General features: G+C 37.3%; 1 protein-coding gene and 1 long non-coding RNA gene across 2 annotated transcripts in view; one reads left to right on the top strand and one right to left on the bottom strand.

Moving 5' to 3' along the window:
* The first annotated feature begins 1,773 nt into the window (after window positions 1–1,773).
* On the top strand, window positions 1,774–4,201 carry LOC149230676 (uncharacterized). Its single transcript, XM_089376123.1, has 2 exons — window positions 1,774–2,548; window positions 2,939–4,201. Exon 2 carries the CDS (start codon window positions 2,949–2,951, stop codon window positions 3,720–3,722), a length of 774 nt encoding a protein of 257 aa, XP_089232249.1. The 5' UTR covers window positions 1,774–2,548; window positions 2,939–2,948; the 3' UTR covers window positions 3,723–4,201.
* A 1,390-nt stretch (window positions 4,202–5,591) lies between these two features.
* Window positions 5,592–17,362, bottom strand: part of LOC149230674 (uncharacterized) — a 285,560-nt gene continuing 273,789 nt past the window's right edge. The window contains exon 4 of the long non-coding RNA XR_016247392.1: window positions 5,592–5,833. This is a non-coding gene — a long non-coding RNA (uncharacterized LOC149230674). The remainder of the gene's footprint in view (window positions 5,834–17,362) is intronic.

The following is a 17,362-nucleotide window of genomic DNA, read 5'->3' as shown; positions in this document are numbered from 1 at the left end:
CCATGTAGTACCATCTCTAAAGCCCAAAGGTCAGTAAAAGAGATTCCATGGGACTAGGGTTCAAGGTTAATATCCAAAAGACTAGGGGACAAGAGCACAGACCTAGCCCACTCTTTCTGCTGAACCCCCCCATTAATCCATGCTTAGAAGTATCCATGATAAGCAAACTACAATACTTAATTACCAAATTACAAGGTGTACCTTCAGGTTCGGGAGACCCACGTTCAAACATATGATCATGGCAGGTAGTTGAGGGACCACATGGCTAGCTTAGGTGGCAGAGAAATGGCACAACGAGCTAGTTGGTGGTCGCAACGGGCTACTGTCTGCCGGTTGAGGACCATCTTGGAGAAAAAAAATCTAGGGATATCACCCACAAAATGGTGGCTAACAGGCCCAAGAAGCCCTACAAGATGTGCACTCCCTTCCCTAAACTGATGCACATACAACTGGGAGTAAACTGTTGCTACCAACCAAACTCCCTTCGGAGATCCCTCAAAAAACTCCTTTGCAAATATCCCGGAAATACCTCCAAAATTCTCGGCAAGTATCTCTCCCCAACTCCACAACTCCACACCAAACGCGAGCCCAGCCAGAGGCCCCCTGCACACAACCAAAAACACCAGGAGTACTACTACAAAACTCCCAACACTTCAGCCCTACAAAATACCCCAAATCTCTAGCAAATATCAAGACCAACTCCTCCCAGAAAGCCCGGAATCAAGGGTGCTCTACAACTAGTTTTCCAAGGGATGTGTATCCCTTCTTTTGCGCCCAAGTTGCTCCAAATGATGGCCAAATATACCTGTAAATCCTCCCAGAACATCCTTGAGATGTAGCAATGATCTCCCCTAGAGTGGCACTCGAAGTACACTGATGATAAAGGTGAGATTCTCTCCCGGAAATCTCTTGTGTTGAATAGCACGATGTATACTTGGCTCAACAGCTCAAGCATACAAGGGGTTTGATTCTCAAATTGGAAAAAAGTCCCAAAAAGAGGCCCTCCACCTTTATTTATCTTTATTGCTCCCTTTCCTCCTCCATGTGGGTCCCTCAAGTTGAATTCTTGCCTTTCTCTCTTCCCACAAGTTTGAATTCTCCTAAGGGGTGTGAATTCCCTTTCGAGTGGCCCCCACATCCCACTTACTCTTTAATTTATATTCTCTTCTAATGTTTGGGAGCCTTCTTTCCCCAAAAAGTCATGTGGGGTCCTTTTAACCCACTTTTCCTAAGTCAAGTATCTCAAAATGCCAAAATTGTGTAAAAATATATTTACTTAACAAAACTTGCTAAATAACAATATTAGAGAAAAGATGGTCATAAGTCCTTTCAAACCTACCACATATAAATGTAAAAAAAATAAAAAATATTTCAATGTAATTTACATAAATATAAATGCAAAATATATCATATAGATTTTTTTATTTCATATTGTAATTTACATAAAATACAAATATATAATGTAAAAAATAAAAAATATTTCAATGTAATTTACATAAATATAAATGCAAAATATATCATATAGATTTTTTTATTTTATATTGTAATTTAGATAAAATACAAAATATATAATGTAAAATCTAAAATTAGATTACATTATATTAAGTTATTTGTATTATTTTATATTCCATTGAATTTAGGTTAAGATTAATTTACATTTAAATGATCTTTCTTATAATAAATGTTTTGATAAACCTTTCATAATTAGAATACTCTAACCCCTTAATTTTTAAATTTCACCTTCAAATCACTCGGAAATACAAAAATACAAAAATTCAGTAAGCATTTGCGCAATTCTTACTTTAACTGTTTTTGGTGACATAATGAACAGCATGGGAAAATCTAATCCAACGTGGCTAAAGATCAGTAAGCATTTGTGCAATTCTTACATTTTGAGTTTGTTTATCAAAGAAAAACTAGATAAATCAACCTGCATATCTCAGTTGGTTTAGTTGCAGAGAGTTAAATTTCATGGCGTGTAGGACTGTAGACATGTATAGAAATCAAACCGTTTTCATGAGTATGAGAAGCAACCAGGCGAAGATGTGATACAGAAGAAGGAACCATTGAATATTTATGATAATTTCCAGACATATAATTAGATTTGGGAACTTTATAAAATTTATGTGCTTTGTAAATAATCTGGATTGAATCAGAAACCAATCAGCCGGATGACTGAGACAAAGGCCCAAATAGGTTCTCAAATTGATGATTGTAATGCAACCCAGAAGAAGTTTCTGTATTAATGTTGCCATAAGTGGGCGAGTGTGGCATGGCGTAGCGCCATATATCGCGGGCTTTCTTGGCACCGGCTTGCAGACTGCACGCCAAGTGTTGAACAGGATTACTATCCAACAAACGTGATGGGTGCCGGAAAACATTGGGGGAAATTAATTCGTAGAACGAGCAAACCCATCATTTTCGGATGTCTTGTTCCCAAAAAAAATGACCGCACAAAAGCCTGTGTGCCAAGTGTTCGCCAAAATCAATACAGGACGATCGTGATGGATGCCTCAAAAGACCCAGATTGATTGTGCACGAATCTCATGTCAGTATTTACATCCCTTGTCTCTATGCATACCCCTATATCCTCGTTGTGCATGGTGATCCTGGGAATGGTGTTTATGATGGTTTGTTCAGGCATTATTGCACATTTGCTTACCGTTCATGCATATGGCTGTAATGAAGATTGTTTGAGTGGAAGAATGGTGGGATGTTCTTTGTTGTTGTTTATGAACATGATTCTTGGGCATGGCTTGTTGTGTAGGATGGTCTCTGAACTTGTCAGTGTAGTCCTAAAATAGTTACTTGTACGTTGGACTACTGACTATTTTAGGGCTATTGAATTTTTCTCTCTATTTAATAATCTGCGTTTTGTTTTGTTGTGCTGCTGCATTGAAGATTTTCTGTCTGATCTCTTTGGTTCTTGTTGTTTTAGTTATCCTGGAATGGTTATGAGCATTAAGAGGAGCTTCATAAGCTTGGAATCAGTGATGAAGACAGGTGAGAAGTCTTCACAATTGAGCCAAGTTCTTTCTGCGTCTACAGATTCTCAGAATTCACGAGTTTCTGCAGCTGGGGTGAACAGTAATGATGATAATAACGAGTCTGAGATTGCACTGGATTTGAGTCTGGGGATCAGGAATTGCTATAATGGGCCTCGGTTGGGAGATTATATTAAAACGAAGGACGATGAGGATAATGGGCAGAAGGAAGGTCTGGGGGAGGTCTCGGAAACAGTTGGTGAAACCACAGGCTCTGTGCAGGGTGGATCTTCGGAAGCTCGCATTTACCTGTGCTTATTTTGTTCTAGAAAGTTCTACAGTTCTCAGGCATTGGGAGGACACCAGAATGCTCACAAGAACGAGAGAACTGCTGCGAGAAGAGCTCAGAAATCTCATATGAACATTCAGCAGAGGTTTTGTAGACTGGCACCCTCACCACCTGTTCCCTCCTCTGATTTTACTCCAATTTCAAGCATTCTGAATAGGTCTCTCCGTATAAGAGCTCTCTCTGCAACTCTTCAAGGAGGGGTTTGCCCTCTTGTTGCAAATCAATTCAATGTTGGAAGTTGCTTTCCTGCTGATGTCTCTGAAATGTTTGATTGCCGAGGAACAGGGTCTTCTTGGAAAAGGGCTCGAAAAGGAGATACCCATGTTTTTGAACCTAGATTGGTTTTCCCATCAGATGAGCAGAAGCTAGACTTGTCATTGCGGTTGTGATGAAAACCCAAAATATCAACTTTTTCCCATTCCATTGTTCCATCCTGTCTTAGTTTCACCTTTTAAGAGAAATTTGAATTGCTTGATTCTTTTTTCTAAGTGAAAACGGCAACCAGGATAGGGTGAAATTTTATATCTTGCATGCGCCACCAAGGAAAAAAAATTGTTTACTGAGAATTGTACTGATTTTTCGAAATACTTTGATTTCCTTGGAACTTTCAGCCATTTTGACCCTAGCTACATTTTCTGTCTGCTAAATTTTGACTCTAGCTACATTTTCTGTGAGCAGCTAGACTAACACAAATAAGCTTGTAAAATTGAGCCCGAGACTTGTAAAATCCCTATAAAACCTCAATAATCAGTCAGGTTCTCCCCCCTGCTAAGTTCACTCTTGTTTAGTAAGAAAATAATATGTCCTGCTTAGCATTCCAAATTTATCTTTTTGCTTATAATAAGAGTATACAGGCAATGGTAGCTTGTGATGCTTGTCTTGAATGTTTTTCTTTGATTTTGCCCATGGATCTGTGCAATGAAGATCTGAGATTTTGAATAAATTGTGTATGCTAAGTTCACTCCTGGTTAGTAAGAAAATAATATGTGCTGCTTAGCATTCCAAATTTATCTTATTGCTTATAATAAGAGTATGCAGGCAATGGTAGCTTGTGATGCTTGTCTTGAATGATTTTCTTTGATTTTCCCCATGGATCTGTGCAATGAAGATCTGAGATTTTGAATCAATTGTGTACACAAATCTTGTAGGGTATTGACTGCCATTTAGGTAGTGGTTATTGAAAGCTTCAAAGTATTTTCATGGCCTTAATTAGTCTTTTGACACCAATGCTGGAAAAATTTCTTAGAGGCCAATGAATGCATATGCTTCTTTTCCTTATCTTACACATGCTGAAATCGAGCACACTCCTAAGGTCACTTGTTCTTGACTTCCTCTCCTATGGTATTTGGTGGAGCTGCATGAAAAACATCAAGTGAGATGGTTGGCTTGCGTCTCCCAAAATTATCAATATACACCATTTGACAGACCAGAACAAAAAAGTTTGATAGGGTTGTCTCTGATCCGAATGGAGACTGGGAGCAAGTTGGCAATAATGTGTTTTCAACTTTTTAAGTTTTGTACCATTGCCCCAAAGTTTATTCAGAGCTATTGCAGAATTCGCTGCCATAATATTTTGATAGCTGTGTTGTTACGGTTATCTAATGTCTTGCCGCAAAATTTTAACGACATAGGAGTCACAGTAACATTCTCCTTTGGACCAGGGACAGGTAGACTGGTAAGACTGGTAAGAGACATGCATGATGCTCTAGATGGATTACCTACTAAGTGTGGAGTTAAATCATGCATGCAGTATTATAGCTTCAAGGCAAATTCACTTCTGTCTTGTCATTAAGGATTTATTCCAAATCAACCTGAGGTATCATGCATTTCCAATGGATGTCCAAGCACGAAGCATTGGATTTACCTTCTTTGTAAAGCTAACTGTTTGGATGTCTCAGCTTTGCTTTGGAAATTATCAATTTTAATTGGTAGGAAGCAGCCATAATTTTGGATCGTCATTGAAAACTCACTGGCTATTTGGTTGGAAAACACCCTTGAACCCTTTTGTCAATTCTCAAGACAAGACCTGTATTATTAAGAATGTAATTTGGATTGAACTCTTGTGGATTAGTCGACCAATCTGCAGATGGGCACTGAGGAACTCTTTAGGTAAATCAGCTGATTGATCTATATGCGTGTTTAGGTGGTGCCTTCATCACTTATGGAAATTCAAGATACAAGAATTTATGACATCTGCATCTGTAGTTAACGTGAATTGTGAAGTTAAGAGATGTGCAACCAATATTTAAACAAAAATATATAACATTAAGTGCAAATATCTTTTAATTTATGGCTAAAATTTCCCAAAATACATAGTGGGCCCACAACGGTCCATAAATAGTTTTTTAATTACCAAGAGTACAAAACATCTTGTCCCAACTATAAAACAAATAAAACTATAAATCCTTACAAAATGGTCTATTCCAAAAGTACAAAGTGCCCATCACTTCAACCCCCACTGAACTGAATGAAGTTATGTATCTCAAATGCACATTCATACCTACACATAAATAGTTGATGTATGTGAGCTATAACTGTTGTGTTATTCAACAATTCAACCCATTGTGTTCAATAAATGATACCCAACCCATTAAATTCAATAAATGACACTCAACCCATTAAATTTCTCATTAAAACAAATCAAAGCACATGGATCAACCATAACAATTTTTCAGTCATTGGATCACATCCAAATCAATCCAGATCACACATTTAAAATTGAGAGATTGTATCCATGTCAATCCTTACTACCAAACAAATCCATTGCAAAAAAATATAAAATAAGTTCAACCCTTGCTGAAGTTGCATTTTTAACATTCAAACTATTCACAAAATATCTCCATCACATAATATTTCACAGTGTATTCAGGTTATTTATTTCAGTTTTTGCACTGTGTAATCAGTGTAATTATCACAATTTTGTTTTCAATTTCTCATAATGGTGGATCTTTGTCCAAATTGATTGAAGCTTACTAGTATTTATTTCAAATTTACAAACTAATTGATCTTTGTTCTAAGTCATTTCCTCTTACTTTTTTTTATTTTTTATTGTTCTTATTATTCATTGAATTTTAAAAAAGTATAGAGATCAACAAGTGTTCTAAAGTATCTAGAGAAAACAGTCAACACCGATCTCCTATGACTACTATAAACAAACTAATGACTACTATGATCTCCTATCACTACTATAAACAAACGAATGACTACTATCAACAACCGAATCAAAATTTTCACTTGAAATTTTAGACCTCAACACACTATTAACATTGTGTCACGCTATTATTGATATCTTTTTTGCCAATAGCATTGCAATTCATATTGATCAATACCATTTGAAATATTTTTTTCTTCATGTGATTATGTTAAACTCTATTGTTTAATGAGTGATGAATATATAATGACACCTTGAATTTTGACTCAATTTGATTACTAGGATTAGACCTTGGATCTGATGGTTATTGTTATCTCAGACCTTCACTCAAAGAAAGACAACATTAGAGGCACTTAGGAAGGTTGCACACTGCCACCACCACAACTCTTCCTCCCACTTTAATCAGGTTATTTTCCAGCACAAGGGAGGGAAACCCTATAAAAGATTGTTTATGATATCCTTTAGAAATAAAAGGGCAATGGAACTTTCCAATACCAGTGCCTCTAATCTAGGAACAACAGGGTTTGAATATAATGGGGAAGACATAATTATGTCATAATTAGTTGAAAACATATTTTTTCAGGTTATGCAGGGACAAGTGAGAGCCCTTGTACAAGATGCATGATTACAACTGTGAAATTACAGCCAAGTAATAACGTGCAATTGTATGAACAATTAAAGAAATAGCCACAATATGAAATCCAAGATGAAATAGACAAAGTATAGGACAGTCATTGTATAGAACGAACAACCAACAATACATCATATCTTCACATTTTATTTCATCCCAAGAGAGTGATAAAATACCACAGATAATCTTCTTCCTTAGTTAAAACAACCCTCAAACATGGAATGAACAACCATAACCAGAAAATTAAATCATCGAACTCCTTCAATTATCCAATGTTACATAAGGTATTAGGGAGGGTTTCACCTCAACCCTGACATCTTCACGTTGGAGCAATACAACCCTTCCTTTGTGCTAGTGAGATAAGAAAGGCCCATGAAAGTGCAAAATGGATCGTGCATTTTCAAGGTATACTGTGTTGAAATATGTAACTAGGTTCGGTCTTCATAATGACAAATGTAATCATGATTTTATATATTTGAAAAGAGAAAAATAAATTTATTATTGTTGCTCTTGAGACATGGATTTCATGCTCAAGGGAAATTTATTTTTAAGTCAAGTACCCATTGAGTGCTTCTAGGTTTGTCATAAAGTCAATTAAGTCATTGGCATGTATTGAAGACCCATTTGGGCATGTTACATATTGTAAAGAAAAAATTATTGAGTAAAAAAAAGAAGAGTCAAAAGACCTTCCAAGACCTCGTCATGGCACAAAGGTCAAGCCATCCTACATGAAAGGACAAGTCAGCCTCAAGATAGCAATTCGTACCCCTCAAAAGGCTATATATAAGAAGGAACTTGACCTCATTTGGACACGCTCTCAACCAAGTTCGATCTCCTCAAGGAAGAAGCTAGAAAAAGACAACGAAGAAGAAGAATCGAAGTTTTGGACCTCTATCTCTCTCTCTCTCTCTTTTGTTAGGGTTTCTATAGTTACCGGGCTAGACAAAATTCTGAAGTCGCATCGAAGCTGTGAAGCTGCGAGGTTGAAGTTATGACACTGCAAGGCTAAAGTTATGAAGCTGCAAGTTCGAAGTTGTGACGTTACAAGGTCGAAGCTGTGAAGTTGCTTCTAGGTCGAAGTTGTGAAGCTACTAGGTTGTCGGAGTTGTGAAGCTGGTAGGTTGAAGTTGTTGAAGCTGCTAGGTCGAAGTTGCAGAAATTGTTGTTGGGGTCGAAGTTGTTGGAAAATTTGTTAGAAGGTCGATGTTTGTTGTTGGAAGTTGTGTAAGGAAATTTCATCAAGAATGAAAGTTGAATTGGTATTGGAGGGTCTTGGTCAAGGGTCATAGGTCTTGGAATTCGTCAATTGAAGTTCTATAAGAAGAGAAGAATTCTAGTGGGTTTTCCTCTGAGTTGGAGAGGTTTTGGCCCTGGCTGATCGCCTACATCTTGTTTCATGTTGTCTCCTTGTTCTTTATGATTTGGTAGTTGTTTGATGATAGAGAACTCTAATAATAATAAAGGAAATAAGAAGTTAATCAAGTAAAGTAAAAATACATCACAAGCAATTATCAAAGTAAGAGAAATCACCTACACTTGTGGGGTTCCCTGGCTTGAAGTCTGTTTTTTGGTGTTCTTTGTCTCTTTGTGATCTTTATGTTTTGGTAATTTCTTGATGAAGAGAAAATAATATTAATAAGTAGCCAAAAAACATTCACAAGCAATTATCAAGTTAAGAGAAATCATCATTATCTATAAGCATATTTGTTTCTCAACATGGTATCAAAGCTAAGGTGAAGGAAGGAAGCTTGAAGATCACATCTTGTTGGCACTCTTGTTTGAAGACATTCTTGTAGCAGCTATCATCTCTCTCCCTCTCCAATGGCAAGATACATGAAGGAAAGTCTCAAGACTCTTAGGAGTCTCTTTGAATCCATTAAAGGATGGAACATCAAGTTCATCTCCAAGCTATCTAAAGAAGTCAAGGATGGAAGTTTCTATTCCGCTCTTATAGGTTCATTTGAAGATGATAATACATGGGTAATCAATAGTGGAGCTTCAAGACATATGACAGGGGAATGTGGTCAACTCAACACTTTATCAAAAGGAAACTCTTCTCACATAGTTGAACTTGGAGACAAGAATAACTACTTGGTCAAATACCTCCTTAGAGTTGGAATCCGATGGAAACATTCCTCTCAACAACATCCTCTATGTTTCAGGTTTGAAAAAGAGTTTTCTTTCTATTTCTTGCTTAGAAGATAAAGGAGATAGGGTAGCATTTGTTGATGACAAAGTTATTGTTTGGGCAAAGGGATCTAGTATAGAAAATGCAAGGACTATTGGGATTCGTGAGGGGAGGTTGTATAAACTTCTAACTCCTCCTCAAGCTCTAGTACATTTAGACATCAATCCTTGTGAATTATGGCATAAAAGGTATGGTCATCTCCATTACAAGATATTGCCATCATTGAATCAAATGGTTACTGGTATACCCCAATTAAAAGAAGAGCATGAAGGAGTTTGTAAGGGATGTTCCCTTGGTAAGAATGTGAAGAAACCATTCACTAGTAGTGACACAAGATCCAAGGAAATCTTGGACCTAATACACTCCGATGTTTGTGGACCCATGTTAGAGAAGTCACTTGGTGGTCATCAATACTATGTAACATTTATTGATGATCATTCCAGAAAGATTTGGATATACCTCTTAAAGTCTAAAGATGAAGTATTCGAGAAGTTCCAAGAGTTCAAGGAAGAAGTGGAAAATATGACAAAAGAAGATCAAAACCCTAAGATTAGATAATGGTGGAGAATATACTTCTAAAGAACTTGTGGCCTTTTGCAAAGAAGCAAGAATTAAGAGGGAGCTAATAGTTCCCTACAATCCTCAACAGAATGGTGTGGCTGAAAGGAAGAACCGATCCATTGAAGAATGTGTAAGAGCCATGCTACATGACCAAGACCTTCCCAAATTCTTATGGGGAGAAGCTTCTGTGACAGCAGTCTACATACAAAATATAAGTCCTCACAAAATTCTTGATGACATGACCCCGAAAGAAGCATTTACAAGAAAGAAGTTGAATGTTGATCACCTCATAATTTTTGGATGTCTTATTTACATTCACATTCCCAAGGACAAAAGGAAGAAGTTGGACCCAATAGGTATGAAAGGTATCTTTGTTGGATATAGCACCTCATCCAAAGCATATAGAGTCTACATCAAGGAAAAACAGCCGTATTGAAGTAAGCAAAGATGTTACATTCAATGAGATCATTGCATACAAGAAGTGCATGGATATCCCCATTGACTCTTATGAAGAAGAAGAAATTATCTGAAGAAAGTCGAAGGGAAGACGATCCTCTAGAACCTATATCTAATCATGATGAAGAACCAAAATGACCAAGTGAACCAATACAACTCGTCATCATTCCAAAAACTCGAAAAATACCAGCTTGGTTAAGATCAACTCTATAAGAAGCCGAATGACATGAAATAGCAAAAGGGACATCCAGAGAAAGCAAGAAACCCAAGAGATCTTCAGGCTATGCAACATACATGACCAAAATCATTGAAGCATAACCTACCTCTTACCTAAAAGCAGTTGAATACCAAGTATGAAAAAATGCAATATTAGAAGAATATCAATCAATAATGAAGAATGATGTTTGGGAAATTGTTCCTAGACCAAAAGACAAATTAATTGTGACTTCCAAGCGGGTGTACAAAATCAAGCATGTAGTAGATGGAAGTATTGACAAATATAAGGCTAGATTTGTAGCAAGAGGATTCTCTCAACAAGAAGGAATTAATTATGAAGAAACTTTTGCTCCAACGACGAGATACACAACCATTAGATCCTTTATCTCTATTGCAACTACTATGGGTTGGAACATTCATCAAATGAACGTAAAAACAACCTTTCTGAATGGGACAATTGATGACGAAGTTTACATTTAACAATCCCAAGGAGTCAAAGTGCATGGCAAGGAAACACATGTTTGCAGGTTAAAGAAGGCTATATATGGTTTGAAACAAGACCCTAGAGCATGGTATTCCAGAATTGATGCTTATATACTAAGACTTGGTTTTGTCAAAAGTTCCGTAGATCCGAATCTCTACATCAAGGTGGTATTTAATGAACCCATGATCATAGTACTTTATGTGGGTGATTTACTAATAACATGTGTGGAGCATTGTATTCGTGAATGCAAGAAGGAACTAATAACTGAATTTCAAATGAAAGTTCTTGGACTAATGCACTATTACTTGGGACTCGAAGTGTGGTAGAAACTTGGTGAGATTTATCTTGGTCAAGGAAAATATGTGATAAAAAATTTGCAGAAATTTGGTATGATGGATAGTAAAAACCTATGATCATAAATTTGAAGAAGTTAAGGAATTTAGATTTAAGTTTTGTTTATCCAACATCCTACCGATAGTTGAATGGCTCTTTGATGTACCTTGTGAACACCTGACCATATATATGTTTTGTAGTAAACACTCTTAGCCAATTTTAGATGGAGCCAAGGCATGATCATTGGATAGCAACCAAACACATTTTGAGATATCTTCATGGGACTATACATCATTGTTTGAAATACATTGCAGGAAATAAGATTCAGTTATTGGGCTACACAAATTCAAATTGGGCAGACAGTGATGTAGATGAAAAAAGTACTATAGGTGCATTTTTTTTTATTTGGGATCCTCTATGGTTTCTTGGATGAGTAGAAAACAAGACTCAATTGCATTGAGTGGTGCTGAAGTTGAATATATAGCAGCCAATGAAGTTGGTCGAGAAGCAATTTGGCTATGGAAGTTGCTTGCAGGTTTGTATGAAGGACCATTGGACTCCACCATCATTTGTTGTGACAACCAGAACTACATAAGGTTGACAAAGGACCCAGTTTTCCATGCAAGGACAAAGCACATTAATATGGATTATCATTACATTCGAAGCTTGGTGCAAGATGGGGTCGTGAAGCTACAATACATCTCCCATGTCGAACAAACAACAAATATATTGATAAAGTCTCTTCCTAACATGAAGCTTGAGTATTTGAGAGACAAGCTCGAGCTTGTGGATATCTCCTCCCTGGTTGAGAGGGAGTGAAGGTGGACACTGTATTCTCAATGTGTCATGCACTATGGCCAAGACTAACAAAACTGTAAGCCCTGTGAAGGCACTCGTAAGGAGAATGGTGGATTGGATAAACATATGAGATACTATTTTTTGAGGATTTGTATCCAAGATAAGAATAGTCTCGAGGATTGATATTCTTTGAGGATGGGTATCCAAGATAAGAATAGTCCTACGAGGACATACTTGGTGAACAACCAGATGGGTATGTGCCTAGAGAAGCGACGATGTCCAAATTTATGCCTCCCAACATTGTGCTATGATTTAGTGGAGAGATAGAGCTTGTTAGTCAAGGCCTTACTATTTTTAACAATGCTAGTTATGATGATGCTTATCAATCCAAACCCTCATGAGAATATTTCAATTTGAGAGTATCCTCTTGTGTCATCATGAATACCTCCCTAGTTAAGAGGGAGAGTTGAAAATGTAACTAGTGTCAGTCTTCATAATGTAATACAAATGTATCATTGATTTACTTATTATATTCATTTATTACAATTATTATTATTATTTTATTTTTAGTCAAAACATGTTCTTCATGCTTATAGGGTCAATTGGGTCAAAAGAAAATTCATTATGAGTCAAAGAAATGTAATTGAGTCAGTCCCATTTGGACTTCTCGTAAGAAAAATAAAAGTTATTTTATTTGAGTTAAAAAAGTCAAATTGTCATCCACAAGACCAAGTTGGCCCGGTAGCTATTTGACCTCCTAGACAACTATAAATATAAGGTAGTTCGACCTCATTCACTCACTAACTCAACACATCGATTTATGTGCCAAATAAAGAAGAAAAATCAACGAAAGTCAAAGGATAAAGAGACAAGTCAAAAGAGAGAGAAGATCGAACTTTTCTGCCTTAATTTTGCTCACACATGCGATGTTTTTGTGATTTTTTATGAGGTGCTAAAGGGCTGAAATTGAATCGTCTACTACAGGTCCAAAAATTATGTGGTTTGATTGAAAATTTCAGAGATTTAACCAATGTTGACTTTGTGGACTTTGACTTTGTTGAAGGTGACTTGGAAAGCAACTGACTTGGGGTCTTTGTGGCAGTGTTGCTCTTGGTCTTGGGTCTTGCATATCTCACTTTGATCTGATTCTATAAGAAAATGATTTTTGGGTTTTCCCCCTTATGGGGTTTTGCCATGGCTTGGAGCCTAATCTCTGGTGTTCTTTGTCTCTTTGTGATCTTTATGTTTTGGTAATTATTTTATTAAGAGAACGTAATATTAATAAGAAGCCAACAAATATTCACAAGTAATTATCAAGTTAAGAGAAATCATCATTATCTATAAACATCTTGGTTTATTAACAGGTAAGACGTCTGAAAATAGTTTTGACTTCATTAAAAATTATGTATAATTGAGCGAGGCTCCCACCCATTCACAATCAAATCACTAGAGAAACAATTGGTTCTGCTTACTTGTCATTGGTGAGTAATAAGATTGACTGAATTTCCCATGGTAAAGTGTAGAGAACCAGCCTTGATGTTCAATTGAGGGTGCCTGACACTTTATGATGTCTTGAATGTTAGACTCTTAACCATGGGGTTCCATGGATGGAGGTATCTTAGAGTGGTTTTAATCGACGAAGTTCCTGCATTACTCCCTACCTGTCAATAACAAAGCATGGAATGTACATTCATGGCAGTGGTCTCAACATTGGCACTTCAATGTGGCACTTTAACCTAAGACAAATGCATCACAATGAATAATTGTATATGTGCATAAAGGACAAGTCATTAATTCTCTCTAGACATAAACCAATACCACATCCCAACTACTTCGGGTTTTGGAACCCTAATGCGGGGCACAACAAACATCATTAACCTAAAAAAAACTCAAAACCAAAGTCTACTCTGCAAATGTGTGAAATTTTTTTGTACGGACTCACTAATATAAAAAAAACCAATCTTATATGCGATGACATAATATAAAAATTCTACCCTCATTTAAATTTAATAAATAATGTTTTCAAACATTTATATAATTTTTAGATAAACGAAATCATTTCCAAAATTCTACAAAAAAATTATCAAAATTACACATCAATAAAAATCATAAACTTATGAAATGAAATTTTAACGTCCACCAGACTAGATATAGTCTATGGGACCAACTTCCATGCTTTTTGCCTTTTGCAATTTAATCCTCCTGTCACGAGCTTGCTACTTGCTGCGTCTCTTCGTTTGACTCTGATAGCCAACTCCTGATGAACCAGTGGTGAACTAGTGGTGAACCTACTCAGAACTTTCACACTCTCACGGCTTCAACAACGGCTTCCTCGCCTAACAACGGCCTTGGCGTCCCTTCGTTCCTTTGGCGAACTTCCTGCGAACTTCTGATGAAAGCACAAAGACAACTACTACCGCAGCAGACAATATTAAAGTGCAGACAAAGTATTCAGTTGCAGAATGGTGTACTCATTTTATTTCAGAATGGATGAACTGATTACAAAGAGATTCTTTACAGAGATTGACTATCTTCGCATTTATCGGGCTTTATGTCGTTCACAAGGAACAAGCAATACCAAAGGCTACCTGGCGATAGATAGGCTCTGCCTCAGAATATGACACAACACAACTTTTACAGACTGGACGACTCTCTAAATGATTCGGCCACTTTAGGTTCTCACCAGTGCCGAGCAAACTGATGCGCAGGCTCCCAAATCACCTAAGGACTTGGGTTCTTCTTGTGTTGCACGCAGATCGAACTGAAAGTTCGCAGATGCAGAGCAGGAGAGGTACTCGACTCGACTCGAACACACCAAGACTCTAACTGACTCAAAATGCGGACGCCTTGGCAATAAGCCTTACCCTCCTTATATAGGAAGAGAGGGGGGGCAAACATCACTGTGGATCATCCATGACCTGACCAAAAGACGGAATCATTGCCTTTCGGTGCTGCCAGGGCAACATCCGCACAAAGATTTCGATCTAGGTGGATGGAATTATTGCTTTCGGGTAATGCCAGGGCATCAATCCGTTCAGCAGATCCTTGTTCGGAAAAGTAAATCTTACGGAAAATATTCTTCTCGGTACATAGCACATGAGAAGATTATGAAATCGACAAAACAAAGTGGATGCTTTTCTGAAAGCCCACGGGAAAGACTATTTACACAATGGAAACTTTAGTACAGCAAAGTCCACGAGAAATCTGGCCACAATTAAGCCCTTGTGACTGGCACTTTATTGTCTACAATATGGATGCTTTTTACGGAAAGCCCATGAGAACAGTCAAAATACTATCAATTCAGGGAATCTACCTCTTTTATATAACATTTCGTCCCAGGCTTTTGTGGAGATCCTGCGGATTATCATCGGTTTCCCTAGTACAATCTGATACTGGACTTTGGTTAATACAAGCCACTCCATGTGTTCTCTCATATATTCTTCTAGGGAATTATTATAGGGAGATGACCTGTAGGTCGTCCATTCTCCTTCTGTCATTTCTTTGACAGTGTTATAAATGGGATGAATACATTCTGTATTTTGCTGATTACATATATTACAATGAGTCTTACAGTATCTTTCATGCCATATTGGGTCCATTGCGGTCCTACTTACACCATAATCAGTCCACCAGTCTCTAAACCACTTACATTGTTGATACCCTTGATAATGGCCCATGGTGCTAAATTTTAATTTGGTGTAGTGGGTTCCTACCTTATCATCAACGTTTAGGAAGTCCCACCAGAGCTGCTTGTAGTCTACAAAATTGTACACTATATCTGGAAAAATGATTCTGGGATCATTTCTTGGCCATCTGGCAGCAGGTTGTGTTCTGACATGTCTCGGTTCGTTCCAAAGATCTCTTGTTCTGTATATGCAGACATACCTTTCATGTATTCCTGTGCTGGGTCCACCATGGTACCAAATAGTGGCAATGTCGTGAAAATTTTTCTCCAATGCTCGCTGTGCAATGTCAACATCTCGTCTTGCTTTGTCATATATCATATCATGTCCACTTGCCTCCTTTAGGGTACACTTTTCTTTTTGGGACAAAGTGTTGAATATCTGTATGAGGCTGCAAGTTGACGTCCAGGACCTTTGTGTTTCTCAGCTGCCAAGTGGGTCTCCAATTTTTCTTATAAGTCTCCCAGTCTTGGTCATCCGGGATAGTCCTTAAGACTTCTTGTTTCTGGTGCTGCTCCCACTCAGTGATGATCATCATGACATGATCTCTTGATTCAATGTATTCTCTGCTAAGAAAATCAGGGAGATTGTTGTCTTTTCCTTTGATATGTTCTACCTGAAAATCAAAGTTTGCAAAAAGAGCTTGCCATCTGGCAAACTTGGCTTCTCCGGCCTTCTTGATGTCTTTTGTTAAAACCTTCTGTAAAGCAGATGCATCAGTTCTAAGCAAAAAAGATTTATTAATGAGATAAACTTCAAACTTACTGATGCAGTTCCATGCTGCCTTGACCTCTTTTTCGATTGTGGAGTAGTTTAATTCGGCTGGATTCCATACTCCAGAAGCAAACTGAACAACTTGTTCTTCTTTTCCAACCTTTTGTTTTAAAATTCCACCCCATCCAATATTACTTGCATCTGATTCAACAATTTTATACGCAAGATCATCAGCTACGTACAAAATAGGCAAAGATTTTCCCTTGGCCTTAATGTTCTGGACTGCTTTTGTATGGACCTCTGTCCATTCTGGAGGATTCTTCTTCAGTCTTTTGTTCAATATCCTTCTGTCACTGGCACAATCTTGATAGAAATTGTTGACATAGTTAAGGCAACCTAAGAACCTTTGCAGTTGGTTCTTTTCTGTTATGACATCTGGAAACTTATCTGCAAACTCTAAAGCATGTTTCTACAGAGAAATTTGCCCATTGCAAATTGTATGACCCAAAAATTTGATAGTGGTTTGAAATACCTCTATCTTCTTTTTGCTGAGCACCAACCCATTGCGCTTGACCAAATTCTTGAATATATTCACATGTTTAAAATGTTCATGAATGGTTTTGGAGAAAATTAATACATCATCTATATATACAATTAGCCAATCAAACTATGGCTTGAAAGCACTGTCCATTATCTTTTGGAACTTTGATGGAGCATTCTTTAACCCAAAAGGCATGACATTCCATTCATAATGTCCTGCTGGGATGCTGAAGGCAGTCTTGAATTTGTCTTTTTCAGCAATGGCCACTTGCCA

The sequence above is a fragment of the Pinus tabuliformis genome, chromosome J (assembly GCF_031772625.1).
Source record: "Pinus tabuliformis cultivar Carrire ecotype Pingquan chromosome J, CPIR1, whole genome shotgun sequence".
NCBI lineage: Eukaryota > Viridiplantae > Streptophyta > Pinopsida > Pinales > Pinaceae > Pinus > Pinus tabuliformis.
The sequence above is the reverse complement of the archived record's forward strand: the minus strand, read 5'-3'. Positions and strand labels throughout refer to the sequence as shown.